The sequence below is a fragment of the Suncus etruscus genome, chromosome 12 (assembly GCF_024139225.1).
Source record: "Suncus etruscus isolate mSunEtr1 chromosome 12, mSunEtr1.pri.cur, whole genome shotgun sequence".
Lineage (NCBI taxonomy): Eukaryota > Metazoa > Chordata > Mammalia > Eulipotyphla > Soricidae > Suncus > Suncus etruscus.
Genome location: NC_064859.1, coordinates 52,428,060 through 52,444,311, shown reverse-complemented (window position 1 = coordinate 52,444,311; position 16,252 = coordinate 52,428,060). Strand labels below are relative to the sequence as shown.

Below are 16,252 nucleotides of genomic sequence, written 5' to 3'. Positions count from 1 at the left end.
AAATTGAGTTTGAGACCCCTGCCCTAGATGTAGGCAAGTACTTGTCTAAAAGAGAGTACTTTTTCTTAGCACTCTTAAGAAATATGCCACTTTACCTAGATTCTGAGAAAGATTCACCTCAGCTTGAGAGCTAAGTAACTGCGGAAGTAGTATGAATGGTAGGGCCCACACTTAGTATATTCATGGCCCTGAGTTTGACCCCCAGCACCCACTAGGTTACATTGATTATTTATAGCAGTCCTGGCCCATTGCTAGGCTCAAGCACTGAACCACAGGTCTTCCAATCACTGTCTGAAGTACCCCAGGCCCTCTTAGCACTGCTGGGTATAGCCCTTGTGGGGCAAAAAAAAAAAAAAAAAAAAAAAAAATCTCTGAAGCAGAAATGCAGGTGGAGATTTTGCCAAGGAAAATTACTTTAATTTCCTTTATATCTTTTAGTGAATTTTCACATTGTGGTTTCCCATGGCAAATTGCCACCTTACTGATAGTTGGCATCACCCAATACCTGTTTATTCTTCACTGTAATCACCGGAAGACTTTTACAAACTAAAGCTTCACCCCCAGGATTTGATGGGAGTCTCATGTGTTGGAGAATGTGTGGGTTATCTGCTTCCTGAGGAAGGAGTGTCCTCCCCATATGATGTCTCCATTCCCCCTCACCCTTAGGGGCCCTCCTTCCAGCTTTTAGGCCACTTGCAGCAGCTCAGAAGGGAAAATTATCCTGAAGCCAGTTCTAGCCACCAGGAGAGCAGCTCTTCCAAGCTTTTGTCTTGGGAGCTTTGAAACTCAGAAAAGGATAGAGAAAGATTAAGATAGTTCCAGGTAGATAAAATTCCCCTGAGGGTTCTCAGAGCTTGTTAGACATCATAGAAGAATTGAAACAACCAAAGAAAGGTCGTTTCTGACTTGCCATTGTTAGTACACTTCGGCTCTCATGAGGAGGAAGACAGGCTGCAGTAGGATGAGATGACCGAGCATGCTCTGCTCGCTGTGCATGCCCGCCTTAAAACTGGGAGTGTGGCATGGAGCTCTGCCAGGTGGGCATGGAGTGAAATTTCACTCCTCCTAAATCCGGTTGGCAGGCAGGTTGTGTGGCATCCGTCTAGTCAGGAGACTGCTACAAAGCTCTGTGAGACCTTTCATTTGAATGTTTCTCAGAGACTCAATTCTGCCTGATAGGATGGAGACGGTTGCTCAGGATGCCTTTCTAGGTGGAGAACTGAACCTTGTGGCTTCTTCATCTTGTTCAGAACCTTTGAGCATGGACTAGAGACACAAGTGGCACCCTGTTGGCCCTAACCATACCTGTGGGTGTGCAGTGCTTCTTGGGTGCATAAACAGGGGAAGGCAGCTGGGAGTGAGAGTAAAAGAATTGAGACAAAGGCTGGCTGTGGAGAGGACGAAAAAGCACATGGATGATAAGAGAACTTCCTGCCTGGAGGTTCTGAGGTCTCCGTTTCAGATAGAGAAAAGAGGAAGCCAATGGAGTTGTTGGTTTACTGGTCCTATCCTAATCAACATTCGTTGATTCCACTCACGGTATTATCTGGTGATAGGATATTGGATTATTCCCTACTTGATATTCCTCTCCCACCATAGGGTGTGGCCTGATCTTGTCAATAAAAGCAGGGGCCTGAGGAATGCAAGTATTCATTCTTCAGGCTTTTTCTACTAAGCTGCTTTCCTTCTTAGGAGCAGAAAGCTTGGATGGTTGAATTCCTGGCTTGAGTGCTGGATTTCCTGAACCTCCTGAACCTGTTCTTGTACCTCTTCACTGTGTGGGTTATTTCTTGTGTCAATGTTTGCTTCCAGATTTGTATCTCACCAGATCCTCATTTTGGAGCCCGAGGCTTCACTAACAGAGGTCTTTTTTATCTCAGATCTGTGCCTTGCTGCATTCGCCTGGACCTACCGTGCCTGGGTCAGCCCTTTCTTGTATATAAAACATTAGAATTAGGGAAAATTGTCTGTGAAAACAAGGCAACTTGTCACTTGAAAGTATAAACATAAAGCTATTTGCATTCCAGTTTTATGCACTCATGATTCCAGCCGATAAGTGAATATATATTTTGCAATGTGGGGAAAAATTATACCACCTTAATCAGTTTTTTTAAATTACTTTTTTTAAACACCATGGTTTATAAGGTTGTTTATAATATAGTTGTTTCCTTAACCAGTTTTAAATGTTTAGTTAAATATACTGTTAAGGATATTTAGGAGATAGTGAAACAAATTTCTAGAACGTTTTTAACTTTCAAGACTGAAACTCTGTTACCTTTAAACAATTTCTCCTTTTCCTGCCCTGCTCCACACTCTGTGGTTCTGTCTCTATGAACTAAATTTAGATCCCTCATGTAAATGGAATCATTCTGTTTGTCTTTCTATAATGATTTTATTGTGTCACGGTAAATATCGTACGAAAGCCATGGGTTCATCCTGGTTGTAGCATGAGTCGGGACTTTGTGAAACAGGAAATTATGAATACTTCCAAGTATTTTTTAAACCAAAATTTACTTGAACAAGGATAAAATGAGAGCAGGTGGAAAGCAAAATGAGATTGGGTGGGTGTTCCATCTTTACTGTGTAATGAAACCAATATTCTTACTGAATTTATCAGTATCATGTGACTTTCCCTGGCTGCTGCTTTCAATTCTTGAGCATCAGTTGAAGAGTGAGTGGAGAGTTCTAGGGGCTTGGGGAGAGACAGAACCATCACTTAGAGTGTGTTTCTAATTTGAAAGGGATTTTTAGCTCATATGGTTGTGATTCCATTCCAGAGAGTTCAGAAATTTGCTCAGCACATCTTAGAAAAGGAATGCCGGCCCAGGTTTGCAGAGAAGTTGATGGCACAGTTGTTTGAGCCTGGCTACACTGTGAACTTAACACCTTTTGTGAAGAGGATCCCCCAAGAAAACGAAGCCGAGTACCAGTACAGGCCTCCTTTTGGATTCCGGGAGTTCTCTAGGGAAGTCCAGACCCTCTTGGAAATCTTGCCAGAGCACGACTTCCCTAAACACTTGCAAGCGAAGAGCTGCCGGCGCTGTATGGTTGTTGGCAATGGTGGGATCCTCCAGGGGCTAGAGCTGGGCGAGGTCTTGAACCAGTTTGACATTGTGATAAGGTATGTTGGTTTCACAGGCAATCTGCCTGCTTGAGAGTAGCATTCACCACCCATGTGTGTGCCTACCACACACACACACACACACACATACAAACATAGACATACATACATACAGAGACAAACATGCATAGACACATGTAGTCACACAGGGACACACACAAATATGAACACAGACACAGAGACACACAGATGCACACACAGACACAGAGATATGCACAGACACAGAGACACACAGATGCACACATAGACAGACATAACACAGACAAATATCTGTGTAAGACACAAGCAGTGCCCTAAGGAGACCCAGTCAGGGGCTTTGGAACAGAAACATCAGCTGTGATTGGCTAAATCATACAGACCCAGTTTGAGCCGAACCTTCCAGAGGACGGAAGGACCTGAAACTTCAGTCCTTGATGTGTGTCTCCAATTATTTTCTGGAAATAAGTTTTCCTTGACAACAACCATTATTTTCTTAGAAATGATCCCAGGATTGCTGATTAAATTATTTGACATGGTTTTCAAACACTTTTAAGGCTCTTGACGGGTTTTAGTAGATTTTAATTAAGTACGTGTATATAGTGGGTGGGAGGGAAATGGGACAGTGGAAGGAAGTGGACACTGGTGAAGGAAATATTATTATGTTTGAAACTCGATCATGAATAGCTTGGTGATTCACAGTGACTCAACTTAATAAAAAAAAAAAAGTACAAAGAATTAGGAGCATGATGCATGTTGGGTCTTTGGGTGGGGTCATAAAACAGTGCCCAGTGGCCTGGGACTCACTCTCAGAGATTCTAATTCAGCTGGGCCAGATGGTTCAGTATGATACAGTGCTGCTCAAGCTGTCAATGCAGGGGCCACCTAGGAAACCCCAGTGATGCTTAGGGGACCATGTGGTGCCCAGAACTGAACTCAGGTCTCTACATGCATGGCTTATGATCCTAACCACTGAGTTTCATCCAGGCCTGAGTTATACTTGACTGACAGTAGGTACTGGTTTGACTGATGACAGGAGAGACCAAGGATGGATGTGTGGTTTTAGAGGTTCTAATCAGGAGTCTGTGGATCAAGTATGAGAGAAAAAGCAAATGGAGACTAAGGCCCCATTCAAGTGTTCTGTTAAAAAGGCAAGTTTCAGGACTTTCTCACATATTAGGGGCCACTGAGATTTCTGGCCTGGGAGTCTGATACCTCAGGGGGACGACCACTGTCAGAGAAGAGAGGTCAAGAAGGCAAAGGGAGGGGAATCCGACTGGCAGGAGGCTGGGTACGAGGCAGTGATGTGCAATTGGTGGGCGTCCACTGAACTTCATATGCAACTGGGAGGCCAGGGAATATGGGCACAGAGCCAAGTGACAACCTCATTATGATAGTGGGGAGAGAGCATTTTTTCATGGTGCTTTATAAGAAGGTTGCTTTGATCCTGGGATTATTCTCAGCTCTGTGCTCAGGAGTCACTTCTTGGGGAACCATTTGGTGCTGAGGATCAGAACCAAGGCTCCTTCAAGCAAAGCCTGAGTGAGCTCTGTTTCCAGCCCTAAGATTTCTTGCTACAATGACTTTGAAGTATAAAGCAATTCTAAACTTAACAGAAATATTTATATTTCAAGAACAAAGAGTTCCCATTTACTGTCTCCCAGATTCCCTGATTTCTAGTGCTTTATTATACTTGCTTTTTAAAACTTTTTTGGCATTTCCCATGTTTATATTTTTCTTTCCTGAATCTTCTGCCATTTGGATCAATTTCTTATATTCCTTCAGCATGCATTTTTTTTTGTTTTGTTTTTTGGGCCACACCCAGTAACGCTCAGGGGTTACTCCTGGCTATGTGCTCAGAAGTTGCTCCTGGCTTGGGGGACCATATGGGACACCGGGGGATTGAACCGCGGTCCGTCCAAGGTTAGCGCAGTCAAGGCAGGCACCTTACCTTTAGCGCCACCGCCCGGCCCCAAGCATGCATTTTTTTAAGCACAAGGACATTCTGTCACCTAACCACAGAACAACATTCACGTTAGCAAAGTCACACTCAGATAATAAAGAATTTTCTGCAGTCTTTATTTAAATGCCACCAGTTATTCCACTAAGGTCCTTCATTTAATTAATTTTCTTACATTTATTATTTTCGGAGAGGCCATGCCTGCCAGTGCTCAGGGTATATTTTTTGCTCTGTGCTCAGGGATCACTCCTTATGGAGCTCAAGAGAACCATATGGGATGCCAGGAATTCAACCCAGATTAACCATGTGCAAGGCTAATGCCCTACTACTATCTCTCCAGCACACTGCTTCTCATTTTAATTATTTTATTTTTGTTTGGGGACCACAACCAGTAGTAATCAGAACTTACTCCTGGCTCTGCACTCAGAGATCACTCCTGATGGTGCTCAGGGAACCCTATGGATTCTGGGGATCAAACTCAGGTCAGTTGCCGCAAGGCAAACACCCTGGACCCACAATAATGTTGCTTATCCTTTTGTTGTTGTTGTTTTGTTTTGTCTTGGGGGTACACCTGGCTGCAGTGCTCAGGGGTTACTTCTGGCTCTGCACTCAGAAATCACTCCTGGCAAGCTTGAGAGACCATATGGGATGAACCCAGGTTAGACGCATGCAAGGCAAATGTCCTATCCACTATGCTATCACACCGGCCCCTTGTCCTTCATTTTAAAGAGAAGAACCAGGATTAGGATCATGCATTTGGTTATCAGATATAATTGTATCTTTAATTCACTCAGGGGTTAGGATCTTAGATTTGAGAGAGAAAGGTATCAGTAGATTAGGAAAGAAAGATTGGATATAGATGTGTATGATAATTTGGGAAAGAGCCAGACTTTTTTGGTGGGTGGCTTCCTAAGCACTGCTCAAGAGGCCTGGAGGCCACTCCTGGCTCCACAGGCAAATTCAGTACTTGGGCCTAACTTTGCCCATTGCTGGTGAGGGCCACCAGTGCTATACCCAGTGGTGTCTTAGGGGCCATTGTGGTTGTAAGGTTCTGATTTAGGGCTGCCAGTTGCCATATCTGAACCCAGTTCATGAAGCCATCTCCACAAATCTGGCATTTTTTTCCATTCACATTTCAAAACAGTGTATTAGTTGTGCAATTGGGTAGGTGGTGTTGCATTTTGGATCAGTATTTAGAATTTCCCCCCAGTCACCCAGGTGGTGATGCTTTCATTAAATCAACAGTTATCAGTGTCCTGAATTGTTTAGGACCAGATGGCACCTAGTCCTGCTCTTTCATCCCCACCTTGTCCATAGAACTGGGACTTGTACATCCTCCGCCTCATTTCCTGGGATTTTCTTCCAGGTTACCTTTTTATGTTTGTTTGGAAGCCATCCACAGCTGTGCTCAGCACCAGGCTCACTTCTGGCAGAGCTCAGAAAATTGAATGTGGTTTGGGAAGTTGAACCCAGGTCAGCTACATACAAATCCACTGTATTATCTCTCCAACCCTCCAGTTACTTTTTAAAAATTCTGGCAAAAGCCATAAGTGTTGGCACACAATAGGAAACTTTCAAGGAAAGAATAGTTAGTACCCAAAGAAAGCCCAAGATGGACCGGAAAGATAGTCCAACCAGTAAGGTGCTAATCTTATCTGCAGCTGACCTATGTTTAATTACCAGCATTCCTTACAGTCCCCAAGCCCTACCAGGAGTAATTCCCTGCGTGCAGAGCCATAACTAACTCCTGAGTATCACCAGGTTTGTACCCCTACAGTCTCCCAAAACAAACGCCCAAGAAAAAGTGTGTTTGGATTGGTTTAACATAGGAGGAACTACTTGACAGTTAGAGATGAGATTGCATCTCTCATATCTCACTGCGGCCATGTTTGTTCTCATCACACCTGGAAAACCCACTTTGTGATTTGAAGACTGGCTGGCTTTTTCTGCTGGGGTAATCTACAACTTGCTTTTCTTGTCAACTAACATCCATTTTCTTTTACCTGAATAGGTTAAACAGCGCACCAGTTGAAGGTTATTCAAAACATGTTGGAAATAAGACAACTATACGGATGACTTATCCAGAGGGTGCTCCACTGTCTGATCTGGACTATTATGCCAATGATTTGTTCGTTACTGTTTTATTTAAAAGTGCTGACTTCAAGTGGCTTCAAGCAGTGATAAAAAATGAGACTCTGGTAAGCACTGGAAATTTAGCTAGCCACTGCACCTTCCTGAAAAGTTAAGGAAACTCAAATTATCATCACAGATTTTTACTTTTTAAATAAGCACTGGAGTGAACTTTTGTGCTGTCTTTCTACTAACCACCCCTTGCAGGTCCCAGGAACTCCATAGTAAGAATTGCTTTTTCTCTCTCTTGCTTCTCCTCTGAGCTTGTATAATTTATGAAATCAAATATGGAAGTTTTGACCATGATTTACTAGGAATATGAAATCTAGAATAAAAATTGCTAATGTTGGGGCCAGAGAGATAGCACAGCAGTGTTTGCCCTACAAGCAGCTGATGCAGGACCTAAGGTGGTTGGTTCGAATCCCGGCGTCCCATATGGTCACCCGTGCCTGCCAGGAGCTATTTCTGAGCAGATAGCCAGGAGTAACCCCTGAGCACAGCCAGGTGTGACAAAAGCCAAAAAAAAAAAAAAATTGCTAATGTTTAGGTTTCCTACGCATCGGACTCATCCAACTTGAATTTACATGACCTTTGGCTATTTCCAGAAATTTAGATTTCTGTGGATGAGTATAAACTATTATTGAGGCTACTCAAAAGAATATAAATAAAATCCCCAAGAATTATTCTCGAATGAGATTCTCCCCAAAATGCTTTGATTGATTTTCAACTATGATGGAAAATTCACAACAACCAGAGGAACAAATATGCAGGAGGTGGCCCTCACTTGATCAGATACTTATTTTTTTTTATAAAAATGAGTCACTTTATTCTGTCTTTCCAAGTCTCTATCTTGAAATGAGCTTCAGAGATCAGCTGTCAAATTGTGTGTGTGTGTGTGTGTATGTGTGTGTTCTCGCGCATACTAGCATGTGTTTAGATCTGCAAAATTACTATGAAACTTCACATAAGCTGGAGAACAGGCCGAAGCTTGATTCACTGTGGTGGTGTGGTTTTCTGGGTTTTCTTTTGAGAAAAAGCTATACTAGTTAGAAAATGAAGTATATAGGAAATAACTTAAAGCCACCAGGAGACTTTACAGATGGATAGAGAATGCAGGATGAGAGCCAGGTAAAACAGGGCACTCACTGCATTTAATACCTCCTGGAATTGGAATTTCTCATTCATTCCAGGCAGTGATGACTCTCAGTCTTATAAAACGCTGTCTCGCAGAGGTAGGGTGTTTGCCCTGCATGCAGCCAACCTGGGACAGACCTGGTTCAATCCCTGACATCTTATATGATCCCCTGAGCCTGCCAGGGGCAATTTCTGAGCACAAGCCAGGAGTAACCTTTGAGCGCCACTGGGTGTATTCCAAAAACCAAAATAATAATAATAATAATAATAATAATAATAATAATAATAATGAATAAATAAATAATGCTGTCTCAGGGACTGGAGCGGTAGAGCATTTGTTTGCCTTCCACATGGCCAACCCAGGACTGACTCAGGTTTGATCCAAGTTCGATCCCCAGCAATCCCCCCCTAGCCTACCAGGAGCGATTTCTGAACACAGAGCCAGGACTACCCGAGCACCAAAGGATGTAGGTCAGGGGTCTCAAACTCAATTTACCTGGGGGCCGCAGGAGGCAAAGTCGGGGTGAGGCAGGGTCTCATAAGGGATTTCGCTTACCGAATATTCGCAATAAAAAATCGCATTAGTAAGAAAAAAATTGCAAAAAATTGCATTAAACATTTGCATACCCCAAATGGAACTGCTCGGGGTATACGAATGTTTAATGCAATTTTTTCTTACTAATGCGATTTTTATTGCGATTATTCGGTAAGCGAATATTCGAGAATACTGCAATATTTGAAGGCCGGCTGCGGGCCACAAAATGTTGTATGGAGGGCTGCAAACGGCCCGCAGGCTGCGAGTTTGAGACCCCTGATGTAGGTTATTCCCTGCAGAATTTCTTCCCCCCAAATAAAGAACTGGTTTTTCAGTTCCTCAGCAGCAGTAGCAGGTCCCTGAGAACTGTTTGCTTGAGTTAAGATCCTAGGCTGTGCCAGGCTAGAGAATGCATCTCTTTCTGTACTGAATCCCTCTAACTGTGGCTTGATTTCTTCCCTTAGCCATTTTGGGTACGATTCTTCTTTTGGAAGGATGTGGTAGAAAAAATCCCACTACAACCAAAACATTTGCGGATTTTGAATCCGGTTATTATCAAGGAGACCGCCTTTGATATTCTTCAGTTTTCAGAGCCTCAGTCGAGGTTCTGGGGCCAAGACAAGGTATGGAAAATCAGGTTTCTGTTTGTGCTGGAGATTTCTCTCTGCCAGGGGATGCCTTAGCATTCTCCAGTTCAGCAATCTCACCATGGTTAAATGTTACAGACATACACTGAATCTCAACCCAGGGATCATCAGTATCTGATTGTTCACTCCCTCATCTCTTCAATTAAGTCAGTATGTAGGTCACTAATGTTCTTTAAGGTTTTCTTTCTCCCAAATTCCATATATCTGAAGAACACTGAAACATAGGATCTGAATTTATCTCTGTTTCTGTCTATTTCTCCCCCCCATACCAAACTGTGCTCAGAGCTCTGTGGTCAGGAATTACTCCTGGCAAGGATCAGGAGCCATATGTGGTACCTGGGATCAGACTTGGGTCAGCTGCATGCAAGTCAAGTTCTCGATCCGCTGTCCTTTCTCTCCAGCCCCAAGTTTTTCTCATTTTAAATTCTGGGGTCACTCTGGTGAGAAATGTCATGCTTTGAAGGTGATAATAAAGAAGTCATCCTCCAAAAAAGTGCTTTTCAGTTGATTTCTGGGGCCTGAACTAGACTCTGATTTTGGTCTGTAAATTGAAATTTTCCAAGATATCTGGGTGGTTTTAATTTGAGAAGTTGAACATAAAGATAATACAAGCCTTTTACTATACTGCAGTAGGTTCTTTGCCTGCAATTAGCCAGTGTGGTAGCTGCAAGGAAGATGCCTCTATTACCTATTCATCCTCTGAAAACCTGTGTTTAAAACCCATTTCAAAAAGCCTGGTAAATACATTACTGTGGCTGCTCTTTCCCACATGGGAGTACATAGAGATGCTGGAACAAAGCATTTTAACATCAAACCCATTAGCTCATATTTAACAAACCATTTTTTAAAAAAGAGACTTAATGGGCCAAAGCAAGAGCACTGCAGATAGGTATTTGCCTTGCATGCAGCAGACCTAGGTTTGATCCCTGGCATCCCATATGGCCCTGTGAGCCTACCAGGAATAATTTCTGAGCTCAGAACCAGGAGTAACCTCTGAGCACCACCTGGTGTGGCTCAAAAGCAAAAACCAAAACACAAAACAACATTAAAGAAATCAACAGACTTTGGCAAGATTCTTAAGCACAGTATGTAAGTTTTGCTTGAATTACTTGAGAATTTTTATTACCTCTTTCCTAGATATTCTTTTTTTTTAATGCATATTAAATTTATTTTACTTGGCAAATGAATTGGAAAAAAGGAAGTGGTAAAATTTTATAGGGAACAAAATTCTTTTCAAAGATCACAAAGGTTGTATTTGGTATTTTAAGCATTATGAATATGAAACATCAAATATACAGATACATGGGGGTCAATAGAACTATGTAATATGTTTGTTATTTTTGTTTTGTTTTGTTTTGGGGTTTTGGTTTTTGGGCCACACCCGTTTGACGCTCAGGGGTTACTCCTGGCTATGCACTCAGAAATCGCCCCTGGCTTGGGGGGACCATATGGGACGCCGGGGGGATCGAACCTTGGTCCGTCCTATGCTAGCGCTTGCAAGGCAGACACCTTACCTCTAGTGCCACCTTCCCGGCCCCAGAACTATGTAATATGTTAATAAAACAACTTAACATGAGACTTAGATGGCGGCGTAGAAGAATTTGACACGGGGTAAAATATATCTAGAGCAGGAAAACAAAATACTAGTTACTCTTCGATCTTTGGCTCTATTTCCTAGATATTCTTATCTTTCTGTATCTTTTTAGTTGCCTCATGTCTGTATTAAAAACTGTCATTTTTAAAAACACAGGCAAATGTTTATTTGTTGGTTTACAGGTAAATTAAAAATTTTAAAAGAACCCTTTAAAACATGTATAGATTTGGGGGCCAGAGTACTGAAGTTTGCTTTTATTACATAGAAGATCATACTGTCTCCTGAGCTCTCCAGGAGTGATCCCTGGGCTCCAGGTCAGGATTAAGCCCTGAGCAAAAGCTGGGCAAATCCCAAAAGCTGGGGTAGTAGAAAGAAAAGGTGAATAGATTTGGGACCAAAGAGATAGTATGGGACATTGGTGATGGGACTGTTGCACTGGTGAAGGGGGGTGTTCTTTACATGACTGAAACCCAACCACAATCATGTTTGTAATCAAGGTGTTTAAATTAAGAAAAAAATGATTTTTACCTTATATATGACCAAACCTAGACAATCCCTGCCACCATAAATGGTTCCCCAAGCACTGTCAGGCATGACTCCTAAGCAGAGAGCCAGCAGTAAGCCCTATGCACTGTAATTGTGATCCAAAAACAAAAACAAAAAAATTTAACAGATTTAGGGGCTGGAGAGATTGTCTATGGGTAAGGCTATGAGTAATATGTGTATAATATGAAATTACGTATAATAGGAAGGTTAAAAGGTATCAGAACAATAGAGCACAGAATAAACAGGAAATGGTATATAAATAACAGATTAAATTGTCTCTAAGTACAGAGCTTATTAAAAATAAAAAGGGAAACCAGTTAAAATCTAGGAAAAGAATATGAATAGATATTTCACAAAAATAAATTAAAATAGCCAAAGAATATGTGATAAAATATTCATCCTTACCAAATCAGATAAAAGCAGATCAGAACCATGTCAACATTTTCTGGGGGAGAGGAGCATCCTGGCATTGTGCAGGGAACCATGTGTAGTACTGGGATTCAAGCCAGAGCCATACCCCGCCACATGCTAGATAGCCCCTTAACCTGTGTCCTGTCTCTCTGACCCCACAGTGACATGCTTAGCCTGTTTCCTTGGCATAGATTTGAAAACCAGTGAGTGCTCTCATTTGACAAAGTATTTTCTGAAGGGTAGTTGACAGCATTTTATCAGTTTCAAATCTCAGTAATCCTTGGCCTTGCACTTTTACTCACAAAGCATTTATTATTCAGACCAGAGATGCAGAGAGCTTAAGGTATATACCAAGTCAGCCTTAAAGCAGGGGTGATACTGTGGAAAACCCAAAATATCTACATACAATTGCTCTAAACCCCTGCTTCTTAAACTATAGCCCATCACTCTATCACTTGGAATTGGCCACAATAAGTTTCTGGATTAATTCAAAAGCAACCAGGTTATGAATTCAAGGTGTTCTAGCCATTCTGTCCATACTGCATTTTATTCTCTCTCTCTTTTTTTTTTTTGGGGTTTTAGGGCTACACCTGGTGGTGTTTAGGGGTTACTTCTGGCTCTGCACTCAGAAATCATTGGTGGCAGGTTAGGGGGACCATATGGAATGTGGGGATTGAACCCAGATCTGTCCTAGGTCAGCAGCATACAAGGCAAATGCCCTACCTCCGGCCCCTCTTTCCTTTTTTATTTTTTTGTTTTGTTTATTAATATCCCTTGTCATGTGTTGCCTCAAAAATCACATCACCATTCAGACTCAGAAAAATGATAAAAGGCTTTGAGTGGCTGCCTTGTAGATATATAGTCACAAATTCAAACTTGGTAACGTCATGCATCATGCATGATCCTGGCATCTCTGTGGTCTGAAATGCCAGATCCGTGCTACATTTCTGAGGCAGAAGGTGTGCCTGGGTGGAACAAACTGAAGTAGCTCTTTTCTAGCCCGGAAGGGACATTTGGGAAAGCACAAATGTGAACACCCTTCATTTGGACCTACAAAGGTCATGTACCCAAACAGGTGAGCAGAACCTGTCTTAAGAGATTTTCACAAACAAGTGAGCTTTTCTAGAAAGGCAAGGAGGCCTTGTGTGGGTTATATTGTAGTGGAAGGTGAAGCCTGGTTCCATGCTTAGACAGAGTCATCCATAAGAGCCAGGCAGGAAAGACAGAAAAGCACCAGAACAGCTGGTAGAAGTCACTCCTCAGAGCCCTACTAGACATGTGTCACATAGAGAAAACTAGGCAGCAGTGAGACTGCAGACTAGAAGTTTCAGAAAAGCTTGGTACAAGAAGTGCTAAAAACATCCACACCAGGGGCTGGAGAGATGGTTCAGTGAGTAGGGCACCTGTCTTGCCTGCAGTTTACCTAGTACAATACCAGCACCCCATTTGGTCCCCTGACCCCTGCCAGAAGTGACCCAAACACCAAATACTACTCATACTATTAACCACATTTTGGTGCTTAGTTTCCCCATCCCCAACTGACTTTAAAAATCAAAGAATATATGAAAACACACCCTGAGAAGATTCTGTTACTTCTAGTGTACCTCGCTCTTGGAAGGCCAGGAACCATGCTAAGAATTCCTCTGTGTCCTTTCTTTTCAGAATGTGCCCACCATTGGGGTCATAGCTGTCGTTTTAGCCACACACCTGTGCGATGAAGTCAGTTTGGCGGGTTTTGGCTATGACCTTAGTCAACCCAATACACCTCTGCATTATTTTGACAATCAATGCATGGCCGCCATGAACTTCCAGACGATGCATAATGTGACCACAGAGACCCAGTTCCTGCTAAAGCTGGTCAAGATGGGCGTGGTGACGGACCTGAGTGGGGGCATCCACTGAATTCTGAGCAGAAAACCTCGCTGTGAAATGTCTCAGCCTGGACCTGAGAGGGCGACCTTGCCTTGCCTTCTTCATGCATTCTTCCTACTCTGCACTTGGACCAGCAGCTGCAGTTTTTAACTTGGTGTCAAAACACCTCACACTGGAAACAGTTTTCTCCATCCTACTTTCTTTTTAATTGGGCCTTCCTTGATACCATTGTTTTTGTATCAAAAATTTTGTAAGCTAACTTTGTGAATGGAGTGGGAAAAGACTTTACCAGGAGAGTAGCATCTAATGGAGTGTTCTGGTATTTCAAGCAAGACGTTTTCTTTGTGAAAATTCCGTCTTGGTCTACTGTCCATGGAATGGCAGAGAGTTAAGTGCTAGGTTTAGTGGGCTGGTCCATTGGGCACCTTGAGGTCTGTTTTCCTGCACCAGGGATTTAAATTCTTCTCAGTAGCTAATGACCAGAGAAGTCCACGCTCTCTCCCTGTGTGCCTCTCAGGGGGAGATTGTGGCTTATAGAGCAAAACAGTGTTTTTCTGGTCCTGTGTCTTATGCTTTTCTGTGAATTCTTGCATTTCATGTTTAAAGACTATTTAAGAGAAAATACTCTTGAGCCAAGGATGTGGCTTGCATGTGTGCAGCCCAGTTGGAGCTTTGGCAATGAGAGAGAGAAAAAAACACTTTCATAGTCTTACCACTTTGCTGACTTTATTTTGAATGTTGGCACTCAGGTGGTGGTCCATGGTTGTCTGTGGCTCAGGCAAGACCACCAGGTCTGTACTGTATATCTCCAATGCCATACTCGGGGTCTGCTCACAGAAATCCATATGTATATATTGATTTTGGTCCACACCTGGCAGTGCTCAGGGGCTACTCCTGGCTCTCAGCTCAGAAATCACTTCTGCCGGGGCTCGAGGGACCATGTGGGTTGTTGGAAATTGAACCCCGGTCAGCAGCATGCAAGACAAGTTTCCTACCTGCAGTACTATCGCACCACCTTCTGACACTCTAATATTTAAAGAAAAGACCAGGGTTTGATACATCAACATTCCCAATAGTTAGGTCCAAATAATGGAGTTAGGACTGGTTTTTGGAAAACTTAGCCACTTTACCTGGAACTGGGCCTCCACCCTTTTCCTTCCTTTATCTGGCTAACTTTTGAGCATCGTGAAGAGTGATATGGGTTAGCAGGTTCTCAGCATTGTGTGGATTAACTAGTTTTAACGAGGATCAAAGATTTGGGGTTACCCATTTTGTAGAAGACAGGGTCAAGACCTCTCAGTGTCTGTATCTGGGTTGGCATTTCTGCTGGAGATACAAGTAGGGGCATCTCCAGCGTAGAGGCCCTCTGCCTCTTTGATTTTCTTTGTCCATGGACATTTTCTGTCATGTCACCTGAGCCTCCCAAGACTGAGGAATATGGAGCTGGTGTTTTGGCAAATGTAGGCCTGGTCCTATTCCACTCCTGTCCTCTGTGTGACCTTAGTGCCCACTTCCATTCCAAGGTCCAGGCCTCTTGACCTCTACTCATTGGCAGGCATTACATACCCTCATCTTTTTGTCATAAACTTTGGATCCTTGCCACATGTGGAGTCAACATAACTGACAGTAAGGGACCTGAAAGATTCCTTTAAAATAAATGTATGACCTATTATTAGCAGTGTTTGATTTATAAAACCTAGTTTTTAGAGCCATGTGAAAATTTCTCTGGCAAAAGGAATAACAGGAAAAGAGGTTTAAGGAGCTTTGTCCTAAGCAAATAAAAGGTAAAAGTTTTTCTTTTTAATAGGGATCTTACAATTTTATTTTATTTTATTAATTTATTTTGGGGGGTTGGTACCACACTGAGTGGTACTAAGGACTTACTTCTGGCCCTGTGCTTGGGATCACTCCTAGCAGAGCTTGGGGGCTATAGGAGGTGCTGGGGATTGAACCCAAATCAGCCGTTTGCAAGGCAAAAGACATAGCCACCTTACTATTTCTCCAGCCCCATAAGGTATATGGGTTTTTTAAAAACCTTTCGTAGAGTCTACCTTCCACTCATAACTGACCAAAGACCATCTTCAAGAGATTTTAGGCACTTTGGCTGAAAGTATTAACATTCTTGGAGTTTTCTTCTCTGCTTCATGGTTGTTCTTATAACCCCACCTTTGCCCAATAGCTTTATAGTAGCTCCAGGGTGGCCTAACACTCCAGAAACTGAGGTTGCACCATGCTGCCTCCAGCCTGGCCTCCTTTTATTGGTTCACACGTCCTTCCTCCGACATGGAGGGAGCACTGATTTTGAGGCTACTTAAGATAATGTACA

At 42.7% G+C, this 16,252-nt stretch overlaps 1 protein-coding gene across 1 annotated transcript in view; it reads left to right on the top strand.

Annotated features, from left to right (window-relative positions):
* ST3GAL5 (ST3 beta-galactoside alpha-2,3-sialyltransferase 5) overlaps positions 1-15,730 on the top strand; it is a 56,191-nt gene extending 40,461 nt beyond the window's left edge. Inside the window, exons 5-8 of the mRNA XM_049784934.1 lie at positions 2,778-3,121; positions 7,069-7,255; positions 9,321-9,479; positions 13,717-15,730. Of these exons, the coding sequence (XP_049640891.1) occupies positions 2,778-3,121; positions 7,069-7,255; positions 9,321-9,479; positions 13,717-13,956 (930 nt within the window). The 3' untranslated portion in view covers positions 13,957-15,730. The remainder of the gene's footprint in view (positions 1-2,777; positions 3,122-7,068; positions 7,256-9,320; positions 9,480-13,716) is intronic.
* Positions 15,731-16,252: the final 522 nt, after the last annotated feature.